General features: G+C 42.1%; 1 protein-coding gene across 2 annotated transcripts; it reads right to left on the minus strand.

The window, feature by feature from the left end:
- Positions 1-284: 284 nt before the first annotated feature.
- RP9 (RP9, pre-mRNA splicing factor) lies at positions 285-12,570 on the minus strand. 2 transcript variants are annotated; one of them, XM_027539504.1, is made up of 6 exons: positions 12,375-12,570; positions 8,387-8,417; positions 7,095-7,224; positions 4,745-4,836; positions 1,816-1,877; positions 285-910 (listed from the first exon to the last, which is right to left on the minus strand). In XM_027539504.1, the coding sequence occupies exons 1-6, from the start codon at positions 12,524-12,526 to the stop codon at positions 712-714; spliced, it is 666 nt and encodes a 221-aa protein (XP_027395305.1). In that variant the 5' UTR covers positions 12,527-12,570; the 3' UTR covers positions 285-711. The 2 variants fall into 2 exon arrangements, with proteins under 2 accessions (XP_027395305.1, XP_027395306.1); XM_027539505.1 differs by lacking the exon at positions 12,375-12,570 and adding an exon at positions 11,994-12,367.
- Between the last annotated feature and the right edge of the window lie 1,586 nt (positions 12,571-14,156).

Here is a 14,156-nt window from a genome sequence, read left to right on the forward strand (position 1 = left end):
TGCTGCAGTGCAGGATATATTTGCGATTAAAATCAACATTATACTGTTAAAACATAACATGGAGATGAATGTGTATAGTATTTATACTTAAAAATAAAGCCCTATGCTTGCTTGTGATGTAGACAGTATTCCTGGAAGATGTCACAAGAAACTGGTAAAACTGGTAGCCACTGGGAAAGGGAACTGGGAAGCTGGGGGAGGAAGGAAATAGAAGTTTCATAATTAAACCTTAGGTACCTTTTAAATTTGGAGCATGTGCATGCATTAAGAAAAAAGTAAATGCATTTGAAAAATAAATAGTGAGCTTTTATTATCCTCAGCAGCAGAGGGAAATCAGGCCTGAGCTCTACACAAGTAGCTCCACCCTGGAGGTGGAACCTACGGCAGAACCGGGAGGAGCTCCTCAGAGACTCCCTTCATCTGGCCGCCCTGCCCGAGGCATTTCTAAGGAGTTGGGACCCACAGGGATCAGCAGGGAGGAGCACAAGGGGAAAAGCTCTCCAGCCTGAAGTCAGGCGTGTCCAGAGCTAGCACCTGGCAACTCGCATCCTCCCTGGAAGGCAGGTGAGAACCCGCGCCTGGGACCCCACACCCCCGCCCTCCGGGCGTCTCTCCAGTTCGTCTCCGACCCCGCCTTCCTCCACGGTCCTCTCATCTTTGGCCACAGTGTCTGGTTTGTGAGAAGAGAATGTTGAACAAGCCAGGCTCTCGTCATTCTGAGTCCGAACTCTCATTTGACTTGGAAGACTTATGCTTTCGTTTTTTCTTCTTTTTCTTTTCCTTCTTCTTCTTCTTATGCTTTTCTTTCTTCTTCTTTTTCTTGTGTTTCTCTTTATCTTCTGAAGAACTGGAGCTGCTCCCATCGTCATCTGACGTTGAATCCTCCAGTAACTGTTTTAACTGTTGTATCCTAAACACATAAGATTGATCAAAGAACCATATTCAACTTAACTTGAAAAAATTTTTTTAGATAAAAAAGAAGAACAGTAATGAGGGTGAAAAAATCACAAATTAATCACCTCATTAAAGACAGTATTTATTTTTATATCTTTCCCCCATTCTTGTCTACATCCATGCCTGTTTTATATGACTGTAACCAGTGTACAAGCCATTTTGTATTCTTTCCATTGTCCTAAGTATTCTGGCATGTTTCCATAGTCCTTACTTTCATAATTTCTAACAGATGCATACTTTCCTAAATCATTCTCCCACTGCTCAAGTCCATGCTAGGTAATCTACCTCCTCAACAATTATAATTCAGCACAAGGAATTATATTCAATATTCTGTAATAACCTGTAAGGGAAGAGAATCTGAAGAATATATGTGTGTGTATATATTTATATGTTGATATATTTCTGAATTGCTGTGCTGTACTAACATGATATCGCAAACCAACTATACTTCACTAAAAAAAAATTCAAACGATTATGATTCAATACCACCAATTTGAAAACAAAACTATATTAACAACAACAACAAAGTTCCTCTTGTTTTTTCACCCTGTCTAGGAATTTTAAAAAAAGCTCAGATCTTTAAAGACACTAGAGAAGATAAATGGTAGTTGCCAATACCAACTTTCAGTGACACGAGCAAGTCAAGGCTGGGTCAAACACAATGCTTTAAGTTAACCCAAGGAGAACAGGCTGGCCTGATCATTCCCTACACATTGGCTTTTTTCAGTGACTTCCCCAGTCTTCCAAATATTTCACAGTTTACTAAACCACTTCTCTAATACTGGGATTTTTAAATTTATAAAGTTTCTAGCTTTAATTTCGAAGTTTAACAGGATATTGTTATCATCAGGACAATCTCACCTTATATCCTTTTCATGTCTTTTATTCTCACGAATGATGTCATACATGGGATCTTCATGTGCCTTGAAGGTTAGAGAAGGTTAAGGTTAGGTTTGGCTTCATAGACTGTTAAAATTAAATCCCTCTTTCATGGAAACAGTTTTTTCCTCCTGTTTGGTGGTAATTTTATATTCACCATGTTCTGATCCTTCTTAAGGGTTGCCATCATTTAAAACTCCTAGAGGCTATAAAAAAGATTTCCCAGTTATACAAATACAGGATATAATTTACATAGCCTTCATAAGGAGATAAAGCATGGCAAAATCATTATTAAGTACTACTCAAGGTTAGAAATGTTGAGATTAATTCTATTTGTTCTATATGGAAAGATGATCAAGTGATACTATTAAGCAAACAAGTGAGTTGGAAATGATACATGACTCATTTATAGGTTCACAAAAACATACTGTATATGACCAAAGAGAAATCTAGAAGTATACTCATCAAACTACTTACTACAAATTCCCTCTGAGGAGAGAGGCAAGATTGGACTTGAAAAATCAATTGTGAAAAACCTTTCTGTAATGTTTCCATTCTGTTAAAATAAGATGCATTTATTCTTATATTTGTATAATTTAAAACTACTTAAATTACTTAAAATATGAATACACATAAAATTTCATGGCATGTGAACTATCTTTAAAAATATTATAAAATTTTTTACATATCAAAGAAATGCTATGCTATGCTAAGTCACTTCAGTCGTGTCCGACTCTGTGCGACCCCATAGACGGCAGCCCACCAGGCTCCCCCGTCCCTGGGATTCTCCAGGCAAGAACACTGGAGTGGGTTGCCATTTCCTTCTCCAATGCATGAAAGTGAAAAGTGAAAGTGAAGTTGCTCAGTCGTGTCCGACTCTTAGCAACCCCATGGATTGCAGCCTAACAGCCTCCTCCATCCATGGGATTTTCCAAGCAAGAGTACTGGAGTGGGGTGCCATTGCCTTCTCCGTATCAAAGAAAACATAAAGTTAAAAATATCTGATATCTTACCACCTAGGGATATCCACTGTTAATATTTTAGTGTGCTTCTTCTAGTCATTATTCATATTTCCAAAAAATAGAATCATGTTATGTATATCAATACAACTCTATTCTTTTTCCCTTATGTTTTCATGAATATTGTCCTATGACATTACATATTCTTTTAAAACGTAATTCTTTTTTTAAAAAATAATGTTCATTTATTTGGCTGCGTTGGATCTTAGTTGGGCACTTGGAGTCGTCGTTGCAGCGTGTGGGCTTCTCTCTGCTTATGCACAGGCGCCAGAGTTCGTGGTCTCTGTAGCTGTGGTATGGGCTTGAGTGCTGTGCAGTGGGTGGGATCTTGGTTTCCCGACCAGGGATTGAACCCATATCCCCTGCGTTGTAAGGCGGATTCTTAATCACTGTAGTTAACACCAGATACTGTGGTTTAATCACTGGATTACCAGGGAAGTTCTTCAAACATAATTCTTAAAAGCTGTATGATTTATATGTTGCAGTGAATTATGTTGCATATTAGACACCACAGTTGTTTCCTATTTTTCTTCGATTTCTATTTTTTAATCATATAAATAATTCTGAAAGTTATTCTTATTTGTGTATACTGATGTTCTGTTTTATCCTTAGATCAATTGAGATTTTGAAATTTTAAAAATATGAATATATTTAAGTTTTTGAGATTTATCATCAAATTATCTGTTAAAGGTACTGTAAAAGCTGACATTCTGGGTAGGAGTGATTTATTCACAATATTTTCTGTAAATTAGTAAAATGAAAACCCAATATTTTAAATATCTTAAAATCCTTGTAGAATATTTATATACCCCAGTTTGACATGCTGATAATCCCAAGTATATCCAGCAACAGCATAGTTAAATTGACCAAAATAGTTACTGAATGGTGAATTAACACCTGGGAGGTGACTTTGTTAAGAAAAGTGACAAGGGACTTCCGTGGTGGCCCAGTGGTTAAGACTCTTGAGTTTTCAATGCGGGGGAGACGGGTTTGATCCCTTGTTGGGAAACTCAGATTCTACACATCACATGGCTCAGCCAAAAAAAAAAAAAGTGAAATGACAGACTGACTTTATTGTCATCCAAAGAGAGTATATCATTTATACATACTTCCAGTTTATGATACAAAAATATGTAGTCTTTAGACAAAGGCTGAGAAACTAGAATCCTATTTTATTTATGAAATATGATTATTTACATAAGTACAAAAAGACTCACTGAATTGATAAAAATTCCTCTTTGGAAAAGGCAGTGTTCCCAAGGCATAGCAAATATCATTTTAAAAAAAATTTTTTTTATTTTATTTTAGAGGGGCAAAAAGAGGGTCATCAGTTCAAGCCCCTGCACCCAACTCGGAACCTGGGGAGCTGTCTGGTCATTGCCCCGTTTTGTTTTATTAATTAAAAAACAATTTTTGTTCACCTTTATTGAAGGATGATGGCTTACAATATTCTATTAGTTTCAGGTACATGACAATGATTCAAAATTTTTATAATTATACTCCTTTTCAACTTATTATAAAATACTGATTTTATTCTCTATGTTGTTGCTATTGTTGTTCAGTCGCTCAGTCGTGTCTGACTCTTTGTGACACCATGGACTGTAGCCGGACAGGGTCCTCTGTCCATGGCGTTTCCCAGGCAAGAATACTGGAGTGGGTTGCCATTTCCTCCTCCAGGGGCAAATATCATTTTAACAAGCATTTTTTTATTGTTAATAACTAATCTGTCACACAAATTTAATTTAATAGAGATGCGGTTAACACCAGATACTTTGGCTTAAAGGCTTTGGGAACATATTTTGTGTGAAACTCCAGTTCACTGGTGACTGCCTCATTCACTGACATTCATCATATCCAGTAAATATAAATTGACACTCTGGGGTTTTACTTACTACTCTGAACTGTTCTAACTTTTGGTTGCCTTTGATAAAGAAAGGGCATTCTTTGTCGCCCGTTCGGTGACCATACCGTTTACAGCGCCAACCTAAAATAAAGACAAAGGGATATATTTCTTTAAGATAATATATCTTTACTTAATTAAGATAAAGCATCAGATCATATTAAAGATAAAAAGCAAATATAATTAATGAAAAGAGAGAAACTAACTACTTCCTCAAGTATCCTTTAATTGCAGAGTTTTAGAAGTGAACCAAGTACTTACTAAATAATTCCATGCAAAAAACAAAGTGTGATTTTTTTTTCAACTGGGCTATAGGTTGAACTGTGTCATCCCCTTTGCTTTCCCACTGTAAAGTCCTAACCACTAGTACCTCAGAATGACCTTACTGGGAGACAGGATTTTTACAGAGGCCTGGAATATATCCTTTCCACACCAGCCCTCAGAAGAACACCTTGACCTTGGATCATGAACCTCCAGAACTGTGAGACAAGAAACTTCTTGTTTAAGTCATGCAGTCTGTGGGACTTTGTTACAGCAGAACTAGCAAACTAAACAGGCATTCAGCAACTCCAACTAAGGAGGTCAGGAAGCAGGAACAGGAATTATAGGTAGGATTAGCCAATTTTGCTCCATGCTGGTAGCTAATGAAAATATGTAGCGACAGGGAAATATTTCCTTCTTCACATTTCAATCTGAGAGTTGGTAGTAGGAAACCACTGGGAAATGAATGAAGTTTAGGGATTCTCTGACCTGCCCCTTCTGCATCTCCCCACTATTTTGAGTTAGTTCCACCTGGGGAAGAAGAAATGCATTCAATACAAATGCAGTCCCCTTCAAACAAATGTCTGTCTTTATGACAAAAGGAGAAATTTTATATGCCATAAATTGATATGCGGTATCAAGAAGGACCCATATGATCTGTGATCAAAACCTCTACTAAAGGAGAGGTGATACTTGTTACTCAAAGTGTGGTCAGTGGACCAGCAAGACTGGCATCACCTGGGAGCTTATAGGAAATAGAGAGTATCAGGCCCACCCCAAGTTTGAGAAGCTCTGCTTTAGATAACACTAGGATCATGGAAATCACTGCCAATAGGGTTATGTGTACATGTATTTTTCCATCTGGGATGGATAAAAGTTTTGTGAAGTCTTAAGCTAACATAAATTAAGGAGAAGAAGGGCTTTTTTGGGGTCACGGAGAATCTTGACTTGGTAAATTTTACAGAAAGACAGGACCACTATTGGGACTCCAAAGGCCTTTCGAAGGTGCAAGGAAGGGGTCCTAAAGCTTAAGCTTATTAACTTCATGTAAAACTGGTTCTGGTCCAGACTAAACACTTTTAATTTGCATGTCAATGAAAAGAACAATAAAATGGAAAGTGAAGCACAACTAACTACCCCATTAAGGAGAGGAGTGATTTTTAAACTTAATTTTTAAAAAAGGAAATATAATCAGTTTAATACATGATTCAACTCTAAAAATAATAAACACAATGGATTTATTTAGTTAAATTTATGATATAACTATTACTGGGGAAATGAGATAGGTAGGGCATGTGTATGAGATGGGATGGAGGAAGAAAAAAGGAGCTGAGTTCTGGTCTCCTACAGTTAGAAATGAGCAGATAATAAGGAAATCGGAAAAATCAAGGGTCAGGAATGTAATCCTGTTATCAAGATACATGGGGATAAACTTAAAAATAACCTTTTTAAAAGAGGTTGAGGTGAGAGGAATGCAGGAAAGGGAGAAGAACTGCTATTTTAATTGTGTGCATGAAGGATCTTTGTACAAACAAATACCTTCAAAGGCAGCAGTACCCCTTCTTCAAATGCCATCTTATGCTGATGCAGTGGATAGTGTGCACACAGCTCCACCTGGTCCAGACCCACCCTGTGTGGCCCACAGCTCCTCTCAGGTCACCTGGGGAAACCTTAACACCACTAATGAGGACACGCTGAGGTGAGACCCCAGGAGACCCCAGGGGACCCAAGGTCACCCAAGGTGACCCCCAAGGCATCCTTCGTCCCCCATGGCATTGCTACATGGAATATCCTTTCTGTTACAGGAACATTACTGAAGCATAGACTCTGCAAGCAGCTACAGTCCTGTGGAAGACCACCGCCCTTGCAGCCAGAAGCCCTGGACCCAAGGCGCTGCTCTGCCGCTTACCCCAGACACTGACTAACACACCAAGGGGGCTTCCTCATCTGTTGCCTAGAGATCATGCCCTGACTTCAACAGCATGGTGTGAGAATGAATTAAAAGGAGTGAACTCGTTTGTAAACAGTGGTCTATAACTTGCGTGAATTGAGGGTGTTACTTGAAACCTTTCCATGCTCACACTGCATGACTTTGACTTCTTTCCCAAGTGGCATCCAAAGTCCTTTGGTTGGTGCGTGGGCCAGAAACTCCCTGGCATGTTCATTGCCTGGGACATCTGGTATACAGTCTTCTGGCTTAGTCTCATCTTCCTGAAAAAGGAAAGAGTGTGTAAGCTCTATGGCAAAAAAAGCACCAGAGCCCTCTCCCACCTGCTTGAGAACACAGCACTGCCTGGCTTGCTCATGGGCTGGAGATCCCTATGTCATCATGTTATCCTCTGAAGAGCTGGAAAGACAAATTGTAACTGAGAAAGAAAATATAAGTAACTATTCTGGAAGAGCTAGCCTACTACAAAAACAAAGTAGCTGTTCTTAGAGAAAAGTCACTAGTGTTTACACAGGGATGATCTGTGAGCTCCAAGTTCTAATTCTAGAGCATAAAAATTAGATTCTAAGATCACAAAAAATTTTCTGCTAACTTAGAAGCTTTGTGGAATGAGGCAGAAGATAGAATTAAACAAGGTTTCCTGAAACAATAAAAACAATGTGTCAGGGTAAAATAGATTATTAGACCTTGAAGGCCACTGTCACATTCTATAATCTCATACATACTGTATTTGTGAGATGCATTTTCACCACCAAATAACTGCACTGTATAATTAAGGTGCTGGTTTTTTACATTATGATTTTTTCATGTTTCCAGGAATATTACATTTATAATGGAAGAATGTTTCCTAAAAAAATTTTTTTTAAAGTTAAAAGCTACCAAACAGGAAAGGTTACTTTGGTCTTAAGTCCTCTAAGTCTCACTCCCAGAGAAACATGCTGACACTGTGGCCGGGGTGCTGGAGGAGGGACTCTGCACCAGGCGGGGCGGGACTGGACGGATTCACATGTCCTCAGACTCCACTGTTCTCTGAACTGATGACATTCAAGAAAGCAGCAATGGAGCGTCAGAGAAGGAACATGGGGCAGCAGAGCTTTGAGAAGATGCAGTCGCAAGGGAGACAGACAGAAGGGGAGCGAGCGCTGAGGACACCCAGGGGGCCTGCAGTGGTGTCTTAGGGACATGTTCTTAATGTCTCTAAGAACAGACATAAAAAATCTGTTTTAGGCAGATTAAACTTCTGCAAAGCACGGACTATGACAAAGCCCAAAGTGCACGAACTGACTGCCATCTGCAGAGAAGAGACAGGACTACCATAAAGGAGCTTCAAACCTTAAGCAGCTGTTTTTCATAACAAGTGACTGAGTCTGAGTTCTGGTCAAATCTGTCTCAGAGAAAAACCCAAAATACAAACTTTACACTGACCTTGATAAACCCAGGAGGAGGTTTTTCATAACTAGAAGGAAAAAAAAACAAAAAACAAAAAACTGGTCATCAACCATTGTTCATAGGAACATAACACATTTCAATCACCAAAAAGCAACTACAGGCCAAAATAAAAAAGGTTATTTTTAGTAAAAACTAAAACTACAGTATAACTTTTAAAAACAGTTAATAAAATAGGCCCAGCAGTCAGAGATGTTATGTTAATATGAATAAACTGATGCTGTATCACATCCTGCTGGGATGCAGCACTTAAATTGACCAAATAATAACTAACTTGGTGTCTAAGGACAATGATTTTATATTTAGAGGAAGGGAAATCAAGAGACTGCAAGGAAAATGTGAGGGAAGAAGAGACTTGAGCTAATTATGGTTCCAATCTGTCATTGCACTTGTGGGTGATTTACCTACCATAACTTCCAACTTCCGTAACACTGTGAGGCTCATGGGGGTGGCAGTGTGAGTGCTCTAAGAAGGATGGGGACTGCACAACGGGGAGGGAGCTAAGCCAGAGGGAAGGGTCTGCCAGAGTGGAAGCAGGTGGGGGTGATCCATCCCAGAGGCTCCCCCTTGCCCCAGCTCTGGATTCAAGATCCTCTCCACTGGCCTGTGGTTCGCAGAGCACACTGCCACTTGCTCCGCAGCTCTCTGACTGCCCTTTATGCCCCTACTGACCCCTCTGGACTCAAGGATGTAGGGCAATTGGTGGCCCTCAACTACTGCTAGAGAAGCAGATGACTGTGTGCAAAAGTACTTTCCCTTCCACCAATATAGCTCTCAGACCCTCAGGTTCTGAGGACGCAAATCATGCCTATGCTCCCAACTCATTTCCACTTTTCATTATTTTGCTGGAACTTGGGGAAAAGGCTTCTGGTGCCAAATCTACAAAAGCAGCACCCACCGCTCCTGTCCTTTAAAAAAAAACCAACAAACTAATTTTAAAACTTGAAATGGAATTAACATATAACACTGTATTACTTTCAGGTGTAATTATGTTCAGTTTCAAGCACTGACACATTTTAGACTATGCAATGCAGAGCGTGGGTGTCTGGCTTTTAAAGGTGACTGCCTAACGGATATAACCCCCTTCTTAAAAAAGAATGTAGTTGGAAAAAGAGGTAGGATAACTGAACAGCTCAGGTCTTTTCAATGCCTCTAGTGGAATTTTACTGAGAGAGGGCATCGAGGTGCTATGACTGGTTTAAAATGCTATCTTGACTCCAACAACTTGGAAATTGGGGAGCCCCAAAGTTGCTGCACACAGAAGGTGAATTTAGAGATGATTAATTTTCTGAATTTTATACACTGAAAATGTCATCAGGAAAACAATAAATTCTAAAATGGCTAATCACCTAATAGTCAAATAGATACGGATTATCCTAAAACTAGACCAAAATAGTTTAAGTTAAAGCAAGAAAGCAGTAGTGTAGAGGACAGAGTGTTTGGTATGGTTCTATTTGTGTGTATGGGAAAAGGGATATTATACATATACATAAGATATCACCTGAGGGAGGGAGCTTTTTTTTTCACTTACATTTATTTACATGCAAATACACTGCCTCAAACAATGTTTTTTTTTAATTACAAAAGAAAAATGAAATTAACATTATCTTCCTCACACCTATGTTGCTATAAGTCCAGGCTAATAAATTTCTGAGAGAGAAACCAAAGGACTTAGGGGCAAAAAAAGGCCACTAATAGGCTGTTAGCTCATTTCTATTATAGAGTTACATAGGAAGCATTTTTGTTTTAAACATTTCAATGTCACTTGTTTGTTTCAGGAATCATATCCTCACTCCTACTCTAACCAACTTGCTATTTCCTCCTACCAAAGAAAAGAACAGGAGGATGAAACTAAACTTTTAGGTGATACTGAAAGTTCAGTTTAGAAACTTACTCCCTGCAGAAGTAACCACTCAACAATCACCACACCCACAATGCTCAGTACCAGACGGAAGAACTGAGCCTCTCAGGGTACTCCTAAAGAAATCTAGAAAGCCATAAAGGTTGAAACTGCTCTTAAAAAACTTCCATGTAACTCTGGACAGAGGTCCTCCATAGCTTGGGACCCCCAAAATGGAGTGGCCAGTTCAAATCTAAACCTAAGTCAGCCTGCCCTAATGGGAAATGCTTCGCGTCAAGGAAACCTAGTATATACCAATCACAATCCTTCAGCCCAGGGTACCTAGCTTAGTTTAGCTTACCCTAGATAAGAGGACGTGCAAGCTTTGTAAAGAAATCCCTGACTCCCTAGCCAATCATGCCCTATTTTCAAGTCGCCTCTTGAAACGCCCTGTAAAACTTGCTCCTGTCCAAAATAACTGGGAAGAGTGTTCCACTGCGGATGAAACACTGCACTTCCTCAATCTATGGATTGTTTTTCCCTTGAACAAAGGACATCAAACAGCAAAGTGTGGCAGTTTTGTCTTTTGAGCAGCAGCAGGACTGTCCTGATAAAAGAGATGTTTTAGTTTTTGAAGTAGAAAACCCTAAAGACATAGCATTAATGTTACTAATGAATGGCTGCTGACGGACTGTATCACCTGCCCAATTTATACACATTTCTATTATTCCTCCATTATGGGCTTCCCTGGTGGCTCAGATGGTAAAGAATCCGCCTGTAATGCAGGAGACCTGGGTTTGAACCCTGGGTTGAGAAAATCCCCTGGAGAAGGGAAAAGGTACCCACTCCAGTGTTCTGGCCTGGAGAAGTCCATGAACAGTCCATGGGGTCGCAAACAGTTGGACACGACAGCGAATTTCACTCTCTCTCCATTATTCTTATTAAAAGAGGCCATACCTGCGACATGCCACAGCTTTCCACTGGAAAATATTTCAGCAATTTGCTTTGGAGATACCATATCTAAAAAGCTTTGAACCATACCTAAAAGGCTAATTCTGTTTATACCCAGTTGTTCAAATGAAGTGACATTCAGCTTAAGAGCCACAGGAGGCCAGGCTCCAAGAAAGCATGCATTTTGTGTCAAAGCTCCCAGAGGTTAGTAATGAAGGATTAACCCTTTGGGGGCCTTTTCTTACATCATTGTCTCAGCAATCATGAGAAGGTAGGCAGTGAGAAGTGCCTGTAACAAATAAGTCAAATAACTTATTGAACATCAAACTTAGAATCTAAGTTTGACCTCTAAAGCTGATTATAGAAGGAAAAAACAGAAGGGAATCGAAAGGGTCATTAATCCAACTTTCCACCTTATATTTAAATCTCCTTTACAACCCACCCTTCTGTCAGTGGTCATCTGGACTCTCCTCCAACCCTTGGGAGCTTGGGAAGCACACTGCCTTCCAAGTCAGGCCACGCTGACTCAGGTCCTAATTCTTTTTGAGCTGGAACTGGCCTCCTAGTAGCTTTCATCCTTATCCCTGGTGAAAAATCCTAAGGACCAGAGAGAACAAGTCTAGGCTCTCTTCTACCTGACAGCTCCTCCCGAGTAGTTAGGAGCCAGGCCCTCACCCCACTTTACTTCTCTTCGTCACCGCACGAACATTACGGGACTGGGCTTTCTCTTTCCTTATTAATAGCAAAAGATGAAAAGGACGGGGATTTTAACCAGTTCACAGTGCGCCCCCTGACCTGAGAGCGGGAAGGACCAGGGCGCTCAGTCGCACTTCCAGGTTTAGTCCCCGAATACTGACCGAGCACCGCTGCCGCCGCACGAGGACTAAAACCGCCGCTTCCTGCGGAGGAAGCGCCCGCCGCCACCGCTCGCGTCCCGGACGAGGCTCGGGGGAGGAGCCTTCCTCCCTCCCACCAGCCGCTGGGAGTCTAGGGTCCCGCCGCCCGGGATCAAAACCGGCTCTCGGCTCGCCGGGGTCTGAGGGGCTCACCGGCCCACCCCCAGGTGTCCAAGGATCCCGTCTAAAGCGCCGACCCCGAGCGGACCCTGCCGCGCGACCCGGGCCCCGATCCATTCCTAGCATTAGTCGGAGACGGAGACGGGCGTGACGGACTCACAAGGACTCTAGGTGCTTGAGCTGCTGCAGCTGCTGCGCGTCCTGCCGCCGCCGCTTCAGCTCCCGGCGCCGCTGCAGCTCCTGCTCCGGGGGCTCCCGGGGCCGCCGCGCGCCCCCGGCGCCCGCATCGTCGCGCCTGGCCCGGGACGACATCGCAGCCCCGCGCGGCGCGGCTGAGGCTGCCCGGCCGCGCGGCGAAGACGGTACTTCCTCTGCGCCGCGCTCTCCTGGCCCAGCAGCGCCCCCTCCCGCTGCGGCTCCGCGTCCCGCCGGGCCCGGCCGGGTGCTCTCTCCGCGGCCGGCTGCACCCTGCACCGCGGAATGGCCGGCGCGGTCTTGAGTCGTTGATCGGAGCCCTGTCTTCAGGTTGGCTGGTGCCGGAGGCCAGAGCTCGCCCCCTGGCGGCGGCGTGTGGAGTTGGGCCAGTTCTGGAGTGGCTGGGCCCCTCATGGAGTCAGGCAACTTCTTCGCCATCTCCAACCCGGGAGGCCAGGAAACCTGTGCAAGTCCATTTTGTATCTCCCCGTGGCTAGGCACACAGGAGCTGCTCGTTACCCATTAGTAGGATGCACTCAGTTTTTGAAGAAAGCGAGGCTTCCATGGAAATTTTTCAGTTTTCCAAAACTTGTGAGCCATGCGATGTATCAGTTCAGTTCAGTTGCTCAGTCGTGTCCGGCTCTGTGCGACCCCATGGACTGCAGCACACGCCAGGCTTCTCTGTCCTTCACCAACTCCCAGAGCTTGCTCAAATTCATGTCCATCCAGTCAGTGATGCCATCCACTCATCTCATTCTCTGTCGTCCCCTTCTCCTCTTGCCCTCAATATTTCCCAGCATCAGGGTCTTTTCCAATGAGTCAGTTCTTCGCATCAGATAGCCAAAGTATTGGAGTTTCAGCTTCAGCATCAGTCCTTCCAATGAATATTCAGGACTGATTTCCATTAGGATAGACCGGTTGGATCTCTTTGCAGTCTAAGGGACTCTCAAGAGTCTTCTCCAACACCACAGTTCAAAAGTATCAATTATTCCGCACTCAGCCTTCTTCATGGTCCAACTCTCACATCCATACATGACTATGGGAAAAACCATAGCTTTGACTAGATGGACCTTTGTTGGCAAAGTAATGTCTCTGCTTTTCAATATGCTGTCTAGATTGGTCATAGCTTTTCTTCCAAGGGGCAAGAATCTTTTAATTTCATGGCTGCAATCACCATCTGCAATGATTCTGGAGCCCAAAAAAATAGTCAGCCACTGTTTCCGCTGCTTATCCATCTATTTACCATGAAGCGATGGGAACGGATGCCATGATCTTAGTTTTCTGAATGTTGAGTTTTAAGCCAACTTTTTCACTCTCCTTTCATCAAGAGGCTCTTTAGTTCTTCTTCGCTTTCTGCCATAAGGGTGGTGTCATCTGCACATCTGAGGTTATTGATATTTCTCCTGGCAATCTTGATTCCAGCTTGTGCAGTCTGGCATTTCTCATGATGTACTCTACATATAAGTTAAATAATCAGGGTGACTCTATACAGCCTTGATGTACTCCTTTCCCAATTTGGAACCAGTCTGTTGTTCCATGTCCAGTTCTAACTGTTGCTTCTTGAGTGCCATACAGATTTTTCAGGATGCAGGTAAGGTGGTCTGGTAGTCCCATCTCTCTAAGAATTTTCCACAGTTTGTTGTGATCCACACAGTCAAAGGCTTTGGTGTAGTCAATTAAGCAGAAGTAGATATTTTTCTGGAACTCTCTTGCTTTTTCGATGATCCATGCGTCATATAGTCAGTGT

This window comes from Bos indicus x Bos taurus, chromosome 4 (genome assembly GCF_003369695.1).
Source record: "Bos indicus x Bos taurus breed Angus x Brahman F1 hybrid chromosome 4, Bos_hybrid_MaternalHap_v2.0, whole genome shotgun sequence".
NCBI classification, from domain to species: Eukaryota; Metazoa; Chordata; class Mammalia; order Artiodactyla; family Bovidae; genus Bos; species Bos indicus x Bos taurus.

Excerpts from the sequence above, each read along its gene's own strand:
- RP9 (XM_027539505.1), bottom strand. The coding sequence starts at position 12,340 with ATGCTAGGAATGGATCGGGGCCCGGGTCGCGCGGCAGGGTCCGCTCGG. Across the intron at positions 8,418-11,993 it reads CTGGTCCTTCCCGCTCTCAG|TTATGAAAAACCTCCTCCTG; the intron begins GTCAGGGGGCGC and ends TTTTCCTTCTAG. Across the intron at positions 1,878-4,744 it reads AGTTAGAACAGTTCAGAGTA|GCACATGAAGATCCCATGTA; the intron begins GTAAGTAAAACC and ends CTAACCTTCAAG.